Source organism: Onychomys torridus, chromosome 19 (assembly GCF_903995425.1).
Source record: "Onychomys torridus chromosome 19, mOncTor1.1, whole genome shotgun sequence".
Taxonomy (NCBI): domain Eukaryota; kingdom Metazoa; phylum Chordata; class Mammalia; order Rodentia; family Cricetidae; genus Onychomys; species Onychomys torridus.
Window position 1 is genome coordinate 33,668,446 of NC_050461.1, and position 20,090 is coordinate 33,688,535.

Below are 20,090 nucleotides of genomic sequence, written 5' to 3' on the forward strand. Positions count from 1 at the left end.
AGTAAAGTTTTATTTGCATGTGTGACCTAACATGTAGGTTTTTCAGCTAACTTACACTTACATTTCTTAACATCATAGTTATTTTTCCCTTCTGAGGTATCTAGGTTTATGAATTTGCATCACAGTATTTATATTATTTCAGCTTTATGATGTAATTAAATATCTGGAAGGACAAGAGCTGTCTTAGTACCGTCTGTTCTTCCAGCTGGCTCATCTGGAGAAGTCTGAGAGTAGCTGAAACACTTCTTGGCAGGTAGCTACCATTTACATCTACACGGTTTGGTCTCTTAAAATGACTAACCAATGACATACTCAATAATTTCATCCGCACACCTCTGTTCTTATCAACAGCAGCAACTGTCATTATCATACTATGTCTCAGCCAACTGAGAAAGATTTACAATTAGGATGCTATTGAATCTTAAAAATTCAGTTAAGGTGAGAAGTAAGAGAATGCTCATTTCTAGAGAGGAAAACTGGGCTTACTTAATGTGCTTGAAAGAACCTGTACCATTGCCTAAGCCCTTGGGCTGAGAGCTATTTACCACTTTTCACATGTATTCTTAAGCATGCTGCTGAAATTAGTTCACCATCTTATCTTATTAATTGGGTATTTTAAGTATCAACTTTTCCGTTCACCATTTGCAATGCAGAGATTTTTAAAATATGCCTTTGAAATTTCTTTATTTTTATCTTATCCAGGGTATCTTTTTAAATGAAATTCTCAGACCACCTTTTGACTTCGTTAGTTAAAATTCTGATTTATTCTATTTAATAAAACACATCTAAATTATTGTTTCTAATGTTTTGCCTATGTTGCCCTTTTCTTGTTAATGCGCACAATCGTGTGTGTGTGTGTGTGTGTGTGTGTGTGTGTGTGTGTGGCGAATATGTACATCTGTAGGCAGATGTGTACAACTCTGTGTGTACATTTGAAGATCAGAGGTCAATGTCAGATTTCTGCCTCTATGCTCTCCACCTTATTCTTTGAGACAGGGTCTTCGTTGAAATCTATGGATTCCGTGGTCTCCACCTAGTCTGTGCCAGGATTACAGACACATACCCCATGCCAGCTTAAATGTGGGTGTTGAGGAACTGAACTTAGGTCCTTATAACAGCAAAGCAAATATTTTATCCACTGAGTCATCTCCTCAGTCCTGAAAGTCCCAGCAGCATCCATTTCATGGCACTCTTGTTTTAAATGAGATTATTATTTCTCCATGAATGTCAATCCAGTTTACATTGTGACTTCAGTCTGCCTGGTAGGTTTTATGTAGCTCCATAGATGAGTTTTACTTAGAATACCAATAGAGGTTAGGGAGCTAGCAATGGACTGGGGAAGAAAGGGATCTTTCAAGGAAGGGGAAATAACAGCATTATAGTGGGGTAACGTGCATATCAGAAAAGGGGGGTTAAGTGGGGTGGGAAATGGGAGGACAAGGGGGCAATGGGGAGGGGTGGATAACTAGCACTAAGGCCTTTAAAACAGCCACATGGAATCCTACTATAGAAACTTCCTAAAATATATAAATATATATCAACTGAGTTTAGATGAGGTTACCGTAAAATGTGTGGAACGATACAACACACCAACAGACATCATAACCTTCCAAATAAAACTTCCAGTACCAAGAATGGGTTGTATTTTTTCAGTCATGACCCAAACTTATTTCTAATAAATCAACATTATGTAGCTCAACTAAGCTCAAGTGTAATCTGGTATCCCTCTGTCTAGTTTTTATTGACTGTAAGGGCAATTTATCCTGACATACTTAACGTTGTTGGCTATTCTTTTTCCATTAAAGTCTATAAGTTTGGGCAGTACTTTCTTCTGCTTCTATCTTTAAAGACTTCCTGGTCATTACAATAGTTGATGCAAAATTATATTGCATCATTTAGCACAAGTAGAACCTCACTCATCACACACACACAAATTAGTTGTTATAGCTTTTTATGTAGAAATTCTTTTAAAATAAATAGAGATCTATAAAACCTGTCTTTTAAAAACAAAAGCTGATAGTTGCTTTGTTTTTAAAACAAGGATACCAACCACTGTAGTGCCAATGTTACACATCTGCCACACTAAAAGAGTCAATGTGAGCACTTTAGAAGTGTATTCTTAAGACTGACTGACATACAATTCATGAGTGTGTGTGTGTGTGTGTGTGTGTGTGTGTGTGTGCATGTACTTACGTCACTGTCTAGAAGATTTGATACAAGCTGAGGTCACGGTTTACCGTTTGTCTTCTGGGGACTACCTTAAACGTAGTAGGTAATCAATAGTTACTGAGGTAACTGTTTTATTTTTTCTAATACCGCAAGCTACACTTGGCCATTACTTCCTCCAAAGGCGGCAGCACACAAGTGTAGGAGACAGGGTACTGTCATAGGCAAAGCCCTTAGCAGCACATTGTCAGTCCATGGTGGCAGCAGTGCAGTACCCACCAGAGAACAGGAAGGTAAAGGGTTAGGGGAAAATGTCAAAGTGGGAAAATAGGAAAGATAATTAAGGGTATTGATTTATCTCCTAAAAATGAGGGCAGGAAAGAACTGACAGAAACAAAATGTTAAACAGATTCTCTATAGAGGGGAATCTATAGGAATCCAAATTTTTCCCTAGATCACCCACCTATATTGAATAGTGAAAATTAGCCAAGCAGACCCAGGACATAAATATGCTAAAATCAGTCAGAACTGCCTTGAAGGAGATTACAGTGTAGATGAGGGAACAAAATGTGGGTGCATGATGTTCTTATGTGCTAGGGCCTGAACCAGACTAGCTGTTCTCAACAGAGAGTGCTCTGACCAGCACCTGGAAACTTGCCAGAAACGAAAAACTCATAGACTAAGGCACACACATTAAATCAAAACCTGCAGGACCACAGCCTGGCAATTAGAGCTCACCTAGCCTGCTAGATGTCTCTGATGGACACTGATGCTCAAGAAACACTCAGACCTCAGTTGTCAGAGAGATTTTTCAAGGCTTTGAATGCGTGGACAGAAATACCTTGTTTAAATGTTACCTGTTCTTTATGAAGTAGTTTCATAGTAGTTCTCAATATGTGAGTCGTGACCCCCTCAACAAACCACTTTCTCCAAAAATATTTACATTACATTTCATAACAGTAGCAAAATTACAGTTATGAAATAGCAATAAAAATAATTTTATGGTTGGGGGTCACCACAAAATGAACTGTATTAAAGGGTCGCAGCATTAGTAAGGTTTGGAAGCATTTCTCTCTCTCTCTTTTTTTTTTTTTTTTTTTTTTTAAGCTGAGGATTGAACTCAGGGCCTTGCGCTTGCTAGGTGGGCACTCTACCACTGAGCTAAATCCTCAACCCGGAACCATTTCTCTAGAAGTTTTGGCAGTGAGAATTCATAGGATGAATGTCTAAACCTAATGGCCTACCCTCAATGATCCTAGCATGAAGTGCTAACACACTGGTTTCTCTTCCTTTCCTTGTAATTACGTTGTATGCGTGTGACACATGCTAGGTCTGATTATTTGGTTCAGAACCCTTCCTTATTACATCTTGAGCTGGTCTTTAAATAAATGTCAAATCCCGATAGCATGATGAGTTGACCAAAATTTAATTTGTATGCTGTAAATAACGACTTCAGAACTCGTACTTGGAAAGAACTACATAAGAAAAAGAAAACCATGTTTTAAGAAATTAACTACCCTCCTTACATTAATCTTTGTTGGCATGGCAACAGAAATGGTTTTAAATTTCCAACTACCATAAACAAACAAACAAACATACAAATCAATAAACGTACTGTGACAGTCTCGAGCCTCTGCTTCACAAGCTGAATCTTCCTTGATGAGTTATTTTCAGTGTTGACAAATTCATCAATCTGAAAGGAGCCTTGAGGAGGCAGTTTAGGACAGGTGCATAAGGCATCCTGACTTTGATGTATACCAGGTAATGGGGGTGTTCCATTATAGCGTTTGAACATTTCAGCCTCTTGCTGGGCTACTGAAAAGAAAAAAGAACCTAAAATTAGTTCAAATACTCACAGCAAAAAGACAATCAAATACTTAAGTCATGAAATGGTAACATTTAACAAACGGTCAGAAACGGAACGGTATATTTTAATTGCTAGGTAACAAGAAGGTAACATGACTGGCAAGATAAAAAATTACAGACAATATGAAATCAAGGAAAATTTGTAATTTCACAATTTCATGTCAAACAGTTTCTTAATTGAGCTTTGAAGGCAATGCAAATTGAGATGGGAGCCCAATACACACTTACATACATACTTACATATTTCAAATGCCTAATGATGCAAAATGATAAAAATAATTATTCACAAACCCATGTACCTAAACCCATTTTTATATTTTTATCTCTTCCAATTTTATACATATGTCTATTATATGTAAAATATTACAATGCAAGTATAGTTTAAATTTTTCTCAATTTAAATACAAAAGATTTCAAATTTTTATAACATAATTACCATTTAAAATGTTTTATAATACCTAAGAATTATAATTCTCAAACTTATTCTCCTGTCACTAAATATTTACAATGTTTTCTTTTTTCATGTCATAGATGTTGCATGAAAAAGTACTTTCATAGTTGGTTTTATTTCTTAACATTTTTGTTTTGGATTCAAATTCCTAGACAGACACAGAGGAGGATGTTTTTTGAGAATAGCTGTAAACTATGGTAGCCAGTGATGAGACCAGCATTGCCACCATACTTTATGGTTCATAAGATGCACTCAAATACACTCTCTCACTTGACTGGATAAATGAATTTGAAAAAAAATTAACCCAAGGGAAAAAATACATGAAGTTATCATGTAAAATCTATTTCCTTAATTATACAATATTGAAGTGCAAGGCTTCCTAAAAATGACATGGAAGGAAGGAGAGTGTATTATTATATTCCATAGATTATCCACTAGGATTCTGTGAGTCAGAAAGGGCCAAGAATTACCAATATTCTTCCTTTCTTTTCTTTTTTTTTTTTTGGAGCTGAGGATCAAACCCAGGGCCTTTCACTTGCTAGGCAAGCGCTCTACCACTGAGCTAAATCCCAATATTCTTATGGAAAAATACGATCCACTTTGTTTCATGAACATTTAAATCTTAAGACAAATAAATCTCTACAATGAGAGAAATTAAAAAAGCAAATGACAGGCAATGAGTTTTTATCTTTCTGAATAAAAATGGAATAAAAGGAACCAGATTGACTTTCTTGGTTGAATTCACCAAATAATGAAGAAAACACGTAAGAGGAAAAAAAGGAACAGATTTCTTTCCAAGAAATATTTTTCTATGTAATATAAGACAGGAGAGAAAACTGAGGCACCTAGGGAACAAAATATTAAGAAGACATTTATTCCTTAATCCTAGGTTTAGATCTCTGTAAAATATCTGAATGAAATAAAAACAGACAAACAAGCAAAAAAAAAAAACCAAAAAAAAAACCCCAAAAAAACAAACAAACAAACAAAAACCCTCATAAGCCACTAGAACTGGGACCTCACTTCCTTAGGCTGCAGAACATGAAAAGAATATACCAAACTTACTGGATGGCTAAACAGAATTAGCTGTTTGTGTAATGGTAAACAGATCAACAGAACGGAGAACCCAGCACATTTATAGACAAGGAGTAAAGGTACCTGTGAAGGACAAACTTGTCATCAAATGTGCTGGGACAGTTGGATATTCATAGGAGGAAAAAGATGAACTTTGATCCAGACCTCCTACCATGTATGAAAATAAAAATGAAGCACAGATGCGAATATAAAACATAAAGTTACAAAAGTTCTAGAAAACACAGGACAACAATTCTGAGAGTTTCGAGGAAGAAAACTTTTCCAAAATTAAAATCCATGAGAGAACAAACTGATAATCTGTATTTCAAAATTTCAAACTTCCGTTCTTCAAGGTGCTAAAGTAATTAAAAGACAGGGCAAATCCTGGGAGGAGCATCTGTAAATCACAGGCCCGAAAGCATTTGCAAGTAGAACTCTCAAATCAAAACTGAAAAAAAAAAAAAAGGAAAGAGAAGCCAACTTAAACAAAACAAAACATGGTCACCAATGTAAACAGATCCTGAAGAAGGTCCAAAGATGGTAGCCAGGCACCTGAGAAAGCACTTAGCATCACCTGTCGGCAGGGATAAGCGAACCAGAACCAGGGAAAAGCAGCAAGCCTGTCTGAGGGAATCACTAAAATGACAAGACAATGACCTGCCATGTCAGATCTGGAAAGGATCTAAGAAGCTGGAATACTTCAAGGGGAAATGCATTTGGAAAAAAAAAAAGATTTATTTATTTATTATGTATAGTGTTCTGTCTGCATATATCGATGGTTGTGAGCCACCATGGGGTTGCTGAGAAATGAACCCAGGACCTCTGGAAAAACAGCCAGTGCTCTTAACCATTGAGCCATTTTTCCAGCTCCCAGAAATGCGATTTTTGTTTTCTGTGAGACAGTCTCCTTAGAGTGAAGGCTGGCTTCAAACTCACTATCTTCCTGCCTCCTTTTTCCTGAGTAGTAAGATTACTGGTGTATACTAGCATGCACAATTAATTTGGCTTAAGAAAATCCATCTGCAATATGATCCTGCCCTTTCATTTTTATGAATTTACATAAGGGAAGTGAAAGCACTTTCCCAAATATAAACTTGTACAAGAAAATGCAGCAGCTTTACGTGTAAGGGCTAAAAACTGGACATAAGCTAGATGTGCATCAACAGACAACAGATGCACAAACCGTGGTAAACCTCTAGAATGGAGCAATGGCAGGCAGTGAAAAGAACGAACTATTGATAAAAGCTGAAACACAAAAGAACTCCAAAGTAATTAGGAATGAAAACATCATCCAGACATAAAAGAATTCATGGTCTATACAGTATCTCTTATTATAAACAATTCTGGAACATGGAAACTAGAGTGCTTTCACTCTGAAAAGCGGAGGGAGCAATTAAAAAGGGGTACAGTGCAACTGAAGGGTGACAGGTCTGCTCACTGTTTTGATTGGAGGAGGTGATCTTGGAAGAACATAAATTATCAAAGCATATATTTAAAATGCAGACATTTTACTGTATGTAAATGATCCCAATAAAGCTGTATACACACACAAAGCCAAAGACAAAACAATAATGAAAGTGGTTCACTGCTCTTGATATGCAGACAGGACCCACAAAAACCCATTTTAAATGAATTATCTGAGAGGAAAACAAAGAACTATGGAGGATTAGAAAACAAGAACTGTGTAGCCAACAGCTAACAAAGAAGAAAATGGTAGTAAAAATGCAAATAAAAATACGATGTCTTTTTTCCTGTCTAACTGACTAATGTATTTCAAGACAATTTTTCCTAAAGAACAAAATGGATAAGATAGGTATGCACTTAAACATATACCACAGTTACTGCATAAAATTATTTAAATAAATTATTGATATATGTGTGTTGGTGTGTGTGTGAGAGATATAAAATGGAGTATCACCACTGAAATCAAGTGCAAAAATAAAGTTATCACCACAAAAATAATACAAAATAGTTTTAAAAGTGTGTGTGTGTGTGTGTGTGTGTGTGTGTGTGTGTGTGTGTGTGTGTGTTTGAAAAAGGGTTTCTCTATAGTAGCCTTGGCTGTTCTGGAACTTGGATTGTAGACCAGGTCGGCCTCAAACTCACATAAATTTGCCCACCTCTGCCTCTTGAGTGCTGGGATTAAAGGCATGAGGGGCCACCCCAGGTTCTAGAATAATATACATTTGATGAGCATAAAACGTTGGGCTTTTTAAAGTAAAAAATCATCTATGAGATATAGCACCTGTAAAAAATACAGATTTTGATATCCACATACAACCTCTTCTATATAAACTGAAGAGAAGAGCCAGCTAATAACTAGCATTCTCTGTCAGTTTTGGGTCACAGCATTCCTTTTGGTGTGGTTTATAAAGCACCCATTTAAGCATAAAAAAGGCCCAGAGGAAGAATTCATAGTTCTTGTTTACACTTAAGGCCATCATGTTGATAAAACTATTTGTATTTCCTTAGTCACTGGATATTATTGGCTTTAAAAGCCAAGAATCTATTATGTGAGAAATAATAAATACTTCAGAATACAATAAAGCAGCTTCAGTAGGCCTAGACTAAAAATCCATATTTAAAATCCCATCCTAAAATCAGTACAATCTGTTATGGTAAAATTTCATGAAAACATGAGAATTATAATATCTGAGCCTGATTTTAAATCATACATTAAAAACATTAAGTGACACATAAGCTGTGGATATTAAATTCCTATCACCTAGATATTATCTTAATGTGAAGACATTGAACAGACAGCCTAGAACCAAATGGTAGATTTACCAAGACCTATGTGACCTTAGGAAATTGACTTCATTCTTCTGGTACCTGAGTTTTATTATCTGCAAAACGGTGACAATCTCTTTCAAGGATTTTGGAAGTATTCCATAAGAAAGTACATGATATCAAATTTACTAATGATGCCTTTCCATATTTTATAAAATTTAAGAAATAATTTTATTATGTAAGAATTTTAATTCTCTTCTCTCTCTCCTACTTGACTCCTGGAGCTCTGCCTGGCTGTGGATCTCTGCATCTGCCTCCATTAGTCATTGGAGAAAATCTCTGTGATGACAGTTAGGATATTCACTGATCTGATCACTGGGGAAAGCCAGTTCAGTTCAGGCACCCTCTCTACTATTTCTAATAGTCCAAGCTGGGTTCATCTTTAGAGATGCCTGGCAACTTCCCTAGCAACAGGTTTCTCTCCATCCCCATGATATCTCCCAAAGAGGGATTCTATGAGCAAGTGCATCAGGATCATGATGGGGAAACCTGTAGAGATGACCAAACCAAACTAGAGGGAACTCATGAAAGTTGGATCAATGGCTGTGGAGCCTGCATGGGACTGGACTAGGCCCTCTGCATGGCCAGACAGTTGTGTAGCTTGATCTGCTTGTGAGGCCCCCTGGTGGTAGGATTAGAATCCATCCCTGGTGCATGAGGGGGCTTTGTGGAGCCCACTACCTATGATGGAACAGCCTTGAGGCAGGGGGAAGGGCTTGGACTTGCCTCTACTGGATGTGCCTCCCCATGGGAGGCCGTGCCTTCTTTTTTTTGGGGGGGGGGGTTGGGGGAAGGCTAGGGGGGGGGAGGAGGGAAGAGGAGGATCTTTGATTGGTGTGTAAAAAGAATGAAAACATGTTCTTAATAAAAAAAAAAGTTAAAAAATTTAATTCTCAATGCAAACATGTGTTGCATAGGAACTATGTTAAACACAGTACTGTATAAACACTATAGGCAATTATCAACTTGAGAGATGGGGGTCTCTTCTAGCATAAGCTAGTCTTGAATGCTCTATGTACCTGAGGATAAACTAGAAGTCATAACTCTCCTGTCTCTATCTGCCAAGTACTGGAATTTCAGGTGTGTGCTAATGCTCAACTATAACAAAATTTTATGAATGTAAATGTGTATATCCTGAACTACGGCAGAGCCTTCCACAGCGTGACAAAAAATGCTACCACCGTGACAATGTAGATCACTAATGAACATGAATCCTATCCATTTTAGAAATGGCCTTTTAGTTTGACTGAAGTTTTTCCAGTATGTGAATCAACTATGAAAAAAGAATGAAGGGTTAGCAGTGAGCAAGAAAATCTGAGTCTGATGCCTGGTTTTACTGTTCATCCCTGCAGCTTGGCACACCATAGGAGTTTCAAAAGGTCCCTATTGCCACAGAAAGACAGGATTAATAGTCCTTCAGAGGAGATACTGCCACCTACTGAGAACTCAGGCTTATTACCTGGGGCTAGCAATATTAAGAGCTTGTCAGAGACTTGACCCTACTTGCAAAACTACATAAACAGTTAGTATATGTCAGTATCCAGGCTAGGTACTGGTAATACACAAATGAACAAGTCTACATTTTTGCTACCTATGAGGTACCATAGAAACTACATGTTCCATAGAGAAACTGATATGATATAGAAATGTTTTATTATTCAAAAGCTAACACATGAGGTCATTTGCTTATAAATAAATTTAGTGGACAAATAAGAGTATAGATTTCAAGACCAGTCTACATTGATCCAACTCCAATACCCTGTAAAAATGTGAAAACAACAATATTTATGTCATAAAACCTAGTGGAAATTTTAAATACACACACCAAGTGTTTAAAACATGGTGCTATGTAGGTGCTATAATTATTCTTAAATGTATAGCAACATCCTAGAGACATAGTAGACAAACACTGTTTAATAACAAAACATTTATTGCTAAAGTCTGGCTTCATAAAGTTAATTCAGCAGAAACCGTTTCTCTGCCCAGCACTTTGTTATGGGAATCCTCAATGTACATTACTTGTGGTACTCTGTGACTAAACTTTGTATTACTAGATGATTAACCCTTTCAACAACAGGCAAATAAGACTGCCTTCTGAAAGTAAAAATCATATTTCTTACCCCCCAAAAAAGCCAAAAAGTCAGTAGAATGAAAGACTCAAAAGACCACAAGCTGAGCCTATAATGAAGAGGGAAAGACGCTTGCTGGCACTTCACAGATCCTGCTAGAACTGAAAGATGGTGATACATTTAGCTACTGCTGTGGTCTCATTTGTAACTTATTTAACTTACAAAAAAAAAAAATGAACTTGCTTCTTTTTCCTTGAAAATTTCAGAAGCTATTTTAAAGTAACTTAGCTGTTCTGTTTCGTTTGAACTTCATGTCATTAGAACTCAGTAAAACCACAGGTGAACTTTATTCTCAGAAAATAGATGTTTGAGCAAAATATCTGTGTTGAAAAATAAAGTACAGCAGGGCGGAACTGTAATAGGTTAATTAAACATTAAAAATTTTAATGAAAAATGTAGATTATCTGAACTACTGATTGCAGCCTGTATTCACTAAGTAAAACACTTCAGAGACTGAAGTAACTCTCATTTCTTTTGCATCTATACCATTCAAAAGAACAGTGCCAAGTCTTAGATGGCTTGGGGTTATTTAACTTCTAGATCTTCAGCTTCCCCTTTTTAAAAATAGGCAACAAAGAGTTTGGAAAATGTGTTGAAACATTTTGATCTTAATTTTTTTTTTTTTTGTAAAGGTGTACTGTATCAAAAACTGTTTTAACTATGTTGCAATAAAATAAATAATTTCATGTGCTGTTATTCAGATATCATCATTTCTGAGATGCTCACCTTTCCAACCCTTCCTCCTGCACTCTAAGACAATGTAGACATTACATGCTTTTAACCTGCTGTATGTCCCGCTATAGTACAGCTGGCCTGGCTTGGCACGCAGGTTAGAAAAGCTGACTAACTGAGTAAAGGGAGGAAGACTCTCTTTTCCAATTCCATTCCATGAAGAGATGTTTACTGGCATGCTAAAGCATAAGCTCCTGTGAAGTCGCTTAGCTACCGGTAATGAGCACAAACACAAATATTCGTTTTGGCTTCTTCTACTAAAGTGCCTGTCATCTTCCAGGGCACCTTTCCAGCCACTGTCTCCTAGTGTCCTTAGAGCTCCTCTGGTAGGGCGGGCGCTGTTCCTAGATACCTTCCAGAGATGAGAGAGTGGAGGGTCAGAAAGGCAGGAGGTTGCAGGTAAGGTCACTGAAGTAAGCAGAGGAGGAACCTGAGATCCATGTCACTGTCCAGCTAGGCACCTCCTTCTTTCTGAGCCAAGGAACCTCCTACCAGTGAAGAGAGGGAAGCTACTTGAAGACAAAAACAGCGGAACTTAACTAATCTTTGCAGTGAAAATTTCAAAAGTCTAAAAAACAAATTATAAACTGAATGAGGATGGTTGTGAAATCTCCTAAGAGTCTGAGGCAATAACTGTGCTCTCCTCTCCTGGACAGTGGTTCCAATTATACAGGAATTAGGTGTAATTCTTTTTATCTATGGGAGAACTAGAATGGGGTAAAATAACTGTTTGGGGATACTTGCTAGAATGAGGCATCAGCTTTGGACACTGGGTGACCTGAGAAACTCCTTTGCCCTTCTTTGTAATAGGGCAGCAGCAGTTTTGCTAACAGTTGCTAGGAAACATAAATGGTATTCATTGCCTGATAATTCTATCTCTAGCTACAGCAGTTCATAAATTTGAGTATGAATTGAAGAATCATTACTTCTCTATAAGGATCATTAAGATAAACCTTCATTTTCTGTATTCATTTTTAAGATAATTTATTGGGAAATGTATAATATAATCTGCACCATGAACAAAACCTTCAGGTTTATAACAGCTCAACTGTCTAATCACATGTATCACAGCATTAGATAATTCAACATTTATTAAGAAAGTTATCTTTTGATATTTTTATTAAAGTATGTTTATAGTTTTACATTAATATCACAATACAATTTTATACTTGAATATATATATAAAACTATTATATATATATATATATATATATATATAACTCTAGCTTATCAAAATACTGAATGATGTTATATCACAGTCAAATTTAAGCAAAGAGAATAATAAAAACTTCATTTTTATAATTAATATATAAAAGTTATAAAATATCTTTGAGGGATGTTGCAAAATTAGAAAAGCAAAATCCTAATTTCAGAATAGAAAATAAATATTTAAAAAACCACATAAATCCAAATAATCCTTACAATAACCTATGTCACCTCTTTGGCTCTTTTATATAGTATATTCAAAGACTACGCTAATTTTCAAGAATTATTAGTAAATCTTATAGTGCTCAAGATCTGTGGTCCATTGTAAATATAAACATTACTCTTCATTTGCATTAAGCAGTGGACTTACCATGGAAGTCATAAACATAAAGGAGAACTGGTTCACTCTGCCCAAAAGCACAAAATGCAACCATATTTTCAAATGGATGGAAGGCTATGTCTCGGATAGTTGACTTGAAGGGCAGGTCTGAATACATGGCTACTTGTTCTCCTAATGAAAAAGAAATGCAACAGCTTGTACTACGTCACACACTTCTCGATCATTCCGAGATCATTCCGCACCTTACCTGAAAATACTTATAGCATGAGGCTCACATTATTTACATGAACACCTCAAATACTCCTAGGTGTTTGAGAACCACTGTGACGAACAATTATTTCTATTTTGTATTTTATGGGCTTCTTTCTGTGTTGTAACTGACCCTCTTCAATGTTTTGGGGAACAAAACACACAGGAAGTGTTGTGATGGAAACAGGTATGTATGACCGAGACCCGAGAAAAGTGTGAAAAGTGTTAGTGACAGAATTTGACCAAACTGGGGAGGGTTACAAACCTCTAATTGAATCAATTCCCTAGTCAGCGCAGAACTGGCAGCGGCTCAATTTTTCTGTTTTACTTTTTCTCCTAGAAGCTGAGGTGCTAACTGCTTAAAAGACCTTATAGTTGGAGCTAGAAGATGCCACAGACAGAAGTTATTGAGACCTAGAAAACCAGCCAGAGTCAAAAGGCACCAGAAATGTTCACAGAAATGGTGTTGTTACTAAACAAACTAAATCATCAATGTTTAACCATGTATCTACCTAGTTACAATTCAACTTACAGAGTTTTGTACAGTGTTCACAAAATACTTTTCAAGCATCTTCACTATCTTATAGGTACAGAAAGAATAAATCTCAATTTATAATGTGAAATTTTAAATTGACAATGATATTAAAGCAATCATGAACAAATATAATATTCAGAACACTGCTGACTTTAACCAAAAGCTATCTGTTGTGGTCAGATATGAATGTCCCCAGTGGGCTCATGGGTTTGACTACTTGACTACTTGCCCCCTGCTGGTACTGTTTCTGCAGGTTCTGAAACCTTTAGGATGTGGAGCCTTCATGGAGTGGGAGGAGGAGGTCACTGAGGGTGGGTCTTGGAGTTCTCTAGTAGCCCTATTTCCTGTTCCCTAGTCAGCTTCTCTCTCTCTCTCTCTCTCTCTCTCTCTCTCTCTCTCTCTCTCTCTCTCTCTCTCTCTCTCTCTGTGCCCACCTTATACCTTATCTGAGAGAGGGTCTTTTGCTTGCCTCTTCAGAGGCTAGGACTCTGTCTCCCATTTTGGCACAGGAATGCCAGAATACAGGTAGGAGTCACTGCTTCTGGGTTTACATGGTTCCTGGGGATTCAAACTCACATGCCCACACTTCCATGGTAAACACTTATTTTCTTTACTGAACTATTTCCTCAGCCCCAACCCTGCTTCCAACGTGCCAATGTCAGCAGCAGCCCCGCCATTGTGTTTGCCTTGCCCTGACACTCCTACCCCGGAACTGGGAGCTGAAAACACACCCCATCCTTCCACTACTTCTTGTCAGGGGTTTGTTACAGTGATGAGAAAACGAACATGCTACCCGATTTTAAAACACCCAGGTCAGATTCAAAACACGCAGTCAGAGTTTCCTTGAAAATACCCAAAACCATAGTTTTCACAGACTTTAGACTTTCTATCCCCATTCCCTAAAAGATTTTTTAAGATCAATAAATACTTACCTGTCTCTGGGTTCCAAACATACACTATTCCGTCCTCACTCCCAGAAAAGAGAAAAGTCCCGCACGGAGTCAAGGTACTATGGATCTTCTCCCGATAATTTGCGGCACCGACAAATTTCCTGGCTGCTAGTCTATAAACAAGCAAAGAAGTGCAAATATAACCTATCTCAACCAATAAAAGACTAGTGAGAGAGAAATGGTCTTTGTGAATATTAAATTTGCATTAGTAACTAACTTGAGAGGTTATGATATGGTAGGCATTCTGTGACAAAGACTCAATCAACAAAAGCTATTTTCATGTTCCTTTCTAATTTGTGTGACACATTTATTTTTTCCTCTGCTGAATTCTAATAATAATGAGAAATAAATATAATAAATGCTATCTAGACTTTTTCAGTTAGAGCAAGAGTTGACACTGTTCTAGTGCTCAGTGTATCAGATAACATAGACTGCGTTATTATTTCACTGGACTCATCGCCTAACTATATGTTAAGGCCTGGTCTATTGTTGGAGAACATTGAGTGTAGTTCTTGGTTCCCCCTCCATGAACATGGTTTCTTTCCATAAAGGAACCAAATGAAGTCCTTCTCCTGTTACTACTAAAACACTTACATCCGCAGATCCATGATCCTCAGTGTACTGTCTTTGGTGTGGATTAACAGACGTTTTCCATTGGGATGAACCTCCAAATGACTTATTGGAACTCCCCTAAATTCAGTTTCCTTAATTTCCTAAAATGGTGCCAAAAAGAAGAAAGAAAAAGAAAGAAAAGGTCAAACTATTGCTACTCAAGTGTCTGTTTATGAAGGACAGAATTAATTTTAAAATGTCATTTCCAGCTGATAAAAGTACCTTATCCATTTAATACCAGCACTTGGGAGACTGAAGCAGGAGGGCCGCCATGAGTTAGAGACCTACAACAGGTAGCCGTGGGCTACAATGTAAAAGCATTTCTCAACAAAACAAAATAAAATAAAAAATGAACCAAAATTCACTTCTACTACACTGAATATTTTAAAGTTATTAGCAACAAGGATTTTTAGCAACTTCAATTTAGATTTAAAAATAAAAATGACAAATTGTATTATTTGTATTATATAGTGCCACATTTAATTACACGTTTTCCATATTGTCCACTTTCTCAAAAAATAGTCAGTCCTAACAAAAGTACTTCACATACATCTTCTCATGTTGTCTTTCCTGTTCATGTCATGTAAGAAACATGTCACTATTTTATAACTTCAAAACTGACTTGGAAGTTTGTGTTAGGTTCAGACTCTTTGCTCATCAACTCCCACTTGCCTTAAGAAGGTGTGCCGCAAGCATAATGTTTGCATCGTATGACTTAGATTGTAATCATTTTCGTGAAGGCTTCGACTCCACCATCTTCTTTCCTCCCTTCCTTCAGTTGCTTGCAGCAGCTAGTAAAGATACCCGACTCACAATGTCATGTGGGATACCCAAACTGAAGAACCAATCTGCCTGAGCCTTATGTAAGAACTACCCTTACACACAATAAAATCAACGTACAGTGAATAAAATATGAATAGGGAAGACCAGAAACTATAAAGCTGTTAGCAACAGAGAGGAAAGCTTCTGGGCATAGGCCTTGGCCATATGTGTGTGTGTGGGGGGGGGGGGGGGGGGGAGATCAATACAAAACATAGGCCACAAAAAGTCCCACACGGAGTCAAGGTACTATGGATCTTCTCCTGATCCATAGTAAATGAGACTCCATGAAACCAAAAGGCAGGTGTACTGCAGAATAAGCAACAGCACAATGGACTGCAGCATACACACTTGGAAAATAATTTGTAAATCATCTACCTGGGAAGATATTAATATTTTAACACATAAACTCAGTACCAGGAAAATTAGTAACTTGGATGAAAAATGGGCAACAAAATTAAATAGACATAGCTCCACAAAGGACACAAAAGTGGCTGAAAATACATTAGCATTAAGGAAATCCATCCATCCATGCATCCATCCATCCATCCATCCATGCATCCATCCATCCATCCATCCATGCATCCATCCATGCATCCATCCATCCATCCATCCACCCATCCATCCCCCATCTATTTTCTCTCCTCTCCAGTATTATTCATCCTCACAGAACAAAAAAATTTTCATTTGCCACAACAAGGATGAGCCTGGATGACATGATAAGTCAGACACCATGTGAAAAGTATTACAAATACTGCAGTCTCAATCATATGAGGAATGTAAAAAAAGTCAAATACATAAGGAGCTGCGTTATGGAGAAGCAGGAAACTTTAGGTGAGGACACACTGGACGGTGGACAACTCTGGTTATTTAGTATGCACTACAAAGTCTGCCTGCAATGATACTGTACTGAAGCATGCAAAACGCACAGATTTTAGCTTCTCTTGTCACAAAACAAGCGAAAGGGCAGCGGGACATGATGGTTATGTTGATTTGATTCACTATAGTAACAATTTTACTAACTATGTGCACTCTCATAACCGTACTACAACCTTCAATGTGCAGAACAAAAATTTAAAAAGTGATTACCAAAGATCTTTCTTGGTATTGCCACAGGAAGAAAAAAAAGCTGCAGATGCAAAATAACTTAGGTGTCAGCAGTGCTGGTAGCAGGCTGAGCAGAGCTGACTCCCCAGATAACCTTGGTTAAAGGCCTAAGAGCTTAAGGAAAGTCCCTTAACCGGGGCAGACTTCTGAATCAGCCTTCTTCTCACTGGAGCTTTGGATTTTTCACCTTGAGGCTTTCCGAGGGGCTGACTCCAGCAGTGGCAGACGGGCACACCCCAGCTGCCCCAAGATGAGTGGGTGAACTGCTGCTGCTAACTCTAACGTCTATCAACGTTTCTTAATGTTACAGAAAGAGCCAAGAACCGACATCACAGATGGGAAATTTAGTGAGTAAACTATAACAAACACAAGATGGAGAAGCTGAAGGGGAGCTGAGCAACCAGAAGAGACGCAAAAGGGCAAAATCCAAACCAATGTGGACCAGTGTCGGGTACGAATCTGAGAAACCAGGGGCAGATTGGAGCCATCTAGTGATTTCCTTCCTCCAAGCTTTTTGGTACCATGGTCAAACCAAAACGCCCTTGGTTTGGAGTCTATGTGAGGCTAGCGAAGAGTCTGCTCACGGCCACTTCATCTTTAGGGGCAGACGAGTGAGTGTACCTCAGCACTCCCCATACAGCTGACAGAGCACAGCTGAGGATAAAGACAATGTCCAGGGAGCCATGCGCACTACCGAAAGGACATGGCGGCTCATTTCCTACCTTTTAAGTTCCGACTGTTTCAAGTAATGCCAATGTGTGGATTTTCAAGGAAAAGAGCTGTCTGGGTTTAAGACACCTGTTTTAAGGTGTTTAAATACTGTTACTACCATTTAGGTCAATACATGGCTGATTCGCCTCAATTTCCTTCATGAAATCTCTAGGTATGAAATGTGGTTCAGTACCTTATTGATTGTCCAGTGGCGCACTGAGTGTTGCAAATCGTTCACTTTCACATAAGTGTCCCAAACAACAATCACCCCGATGCAGTCTCCTGAATACATGTGGTGACCTGTAACAACAACCAATTACTCACTTAAGAATATTGCAGAAGTTAGAAAACGGTACGAAGTTGGGGAAGCCATACCCCAGACCAATAGTCAAAGCACTGAATTGCCAATAAAAGGCTTTTCAGTTTAAAAGTTAAAAAGTAAAATGCACTATAATCTCAATTATCTAAAGAAAATTCTTCACTTTTAAAAAGCATTTTGATAGTTTTGTCATTTATCTGAATCTAAATACAAAAAGAAACAAGCAATGTAATCTACATGTATAGCACTCATGTACTCTTATTCTAAATTATTTGAATTGCCCAATGTGTATTCATATTTATCATTATTAGCCTATGTAATCTTTTATATTCCTAAAAAAATACCTGTTCTAATATGCACCATTAACATAATCCTAGTGACCATTAAATTTAAAGTGATCAGAGAATTAATAAAATCATAAAAACAAATGTTAACATCAGTCCTTAAGAATTAGTGGGACTCAGAAAACAGGTTCAACATCATGGTCATGCAGGAATGCATTACTGTCATTGCTATCAAATACGGCTGTTTAGCACTGTGAATTTAATACTTTAAAAATTGCTTGAAATGGTTAATACTGCTATGTATTAGAATGTAAGCAAAAATAAAAATTGTCCTTAATTTATTAGAATCTCTAAAGCTGAGCTGAATATATTGCAGTATTATTATTTTTCTCTGAATATTGTTTTAGATAACTATAATCTCTGAAATAATATAAAAATGACAACTGAAGAGATGATGGATTTCTTTATTCTTTCTAATAAATTCAATAAAAATCTATATGTTGTACTTTTAAAATGTCATTTATATTATTCAAATGCTGAGAACCTTCAATTATTTGAAAGTTCAATTCTTTACATGTTTAATTAATCCTGTTGATACATTTAGCATGTGTATTTCTAACACTCTCTTGGGGTTTCTCCTACCTCTTTTATTTTGTACCACATAACTTAAAAGGTTCTAAAAGGCAATTACTAAAAATAATAATCACCAACACAAATAAACACATTTACAAAATGTGGTACATGAAAGGTTTTTAGAAAAAAAGATAACTGAATATAAATATTAGGAACTTAGTAAGTTTAAAGTTATAAACAGAATACCTTCAATGCCTATCCTGTTACTTAAGACTAAACTTAACTGCAAATACAAATGTTAACACAAGTCTCTCTCAAGCATCAATTACTAGTGAGAGAAAATAATCTCTTCAAGTAATTGTCAGTGACTTAGAGCACATTCTGTGACAAACCTTCATCATCAAAACAGACAGAGTTGACAAAACTCTTGTGAACATCAAGCTGGCGGACTAATACGGGAGCATCTTCTCTCATATCAATTTTCCAGATCCTTATCATAGAATCGTAGCATCCTGTGGCCACCAGCTCTCGTGTAGCTGGATGGAACTTGGCCGTGTAGACGAAAGAAGGATGAGGTAAAACGCGGAAAGTACTTGTACTGTTTATTTCATTCTTCCAAACCCTGGAGAAAGATGGACAGCAACAGACCGTTTACCAAACTCAAAACTTCCTTTAACTGTCTTTGGAAGGATACAGCCAATGAAACTTAGGTAAGCAAATGCCAAACAATGGTAAACTAGTGTAAATCAATATTTATAACAGAAATATGATAATTGGATATCTCACTTCTTTTACAGAGCCATATTTTATCTATAACTATAACCTATATTAGAAAATTAAAAACTTATTTGCACTAGGACATAATCTACTTTTAGAACTAGTCTGACATTGTATAAATATACACTTAATAGCTGGTAAAACATTGTTTAACACAATATGCATTATTAAGTAGGGAAGAGGACTGAAGAGATAGCTCAGAGATTAAGAGTACTGGTTGCAGCCGGGCGGTGGTGGCGCAAGCCTTTAATCCCAGCACTCGGGAGGCAGAGGCAGGCGGATCTCTGTGAGTTCGAGGCCAGCCTGGGCTACAAAGTGAGTTCCAGGAAAGGTGCAAAGCTACACAGAGAAACCTTGTCTCAAAAATCAAAAACAAAACAAAACGAAAGAGTACTGGTTG

At 37.2% G+C, this 20,090-nt stretch overlaps 1 protein-coding gene across 4 annotated transcripts in view; it reads right to left on the bottom strand.

The window, feature by feature from the left end:
* Positions 1–20,090, bottom strand: part of Ahi1 (Abelson helper integration site 1) — a 117,272-nt gene that overhangs the window by 77,410 nt on the left and 19,772 nt on the right. For 3 of the 4 annotated variants that reach the window (XM_036168903.1, XM_036168902.1, XM_036168900.1), the window contains exons 10-15: positions 19,306–19,535; positions 17,931–18,037; positions 15,083–15,201; positions 14,471–14,601; positions 12,785–12,925; positions 3,782–3,981 (exon numbers count right to left, since the gene is read on the bottom strand). In XM_036168903.1, the coding sequence (XP_036024796.1) occupies positions 3,782–3,981; positions 12,785–12,925; positions 14,471–14,601; positions 15,083–15,201; positions 17,931–18,037; positions 19,306–19,535 (928 nt within the window). The remainder of the gene's footprint in view (positions 1–3,781; positions 3,982–12,784; positions 12,926–14,470; positions 14,602–15,082; positions 15,202–17,930; positions 18,038–19,305; positions 19,536–20,090) is intronic. The other variant, XM_036168901.1, reaches the window with a different exon arrangement.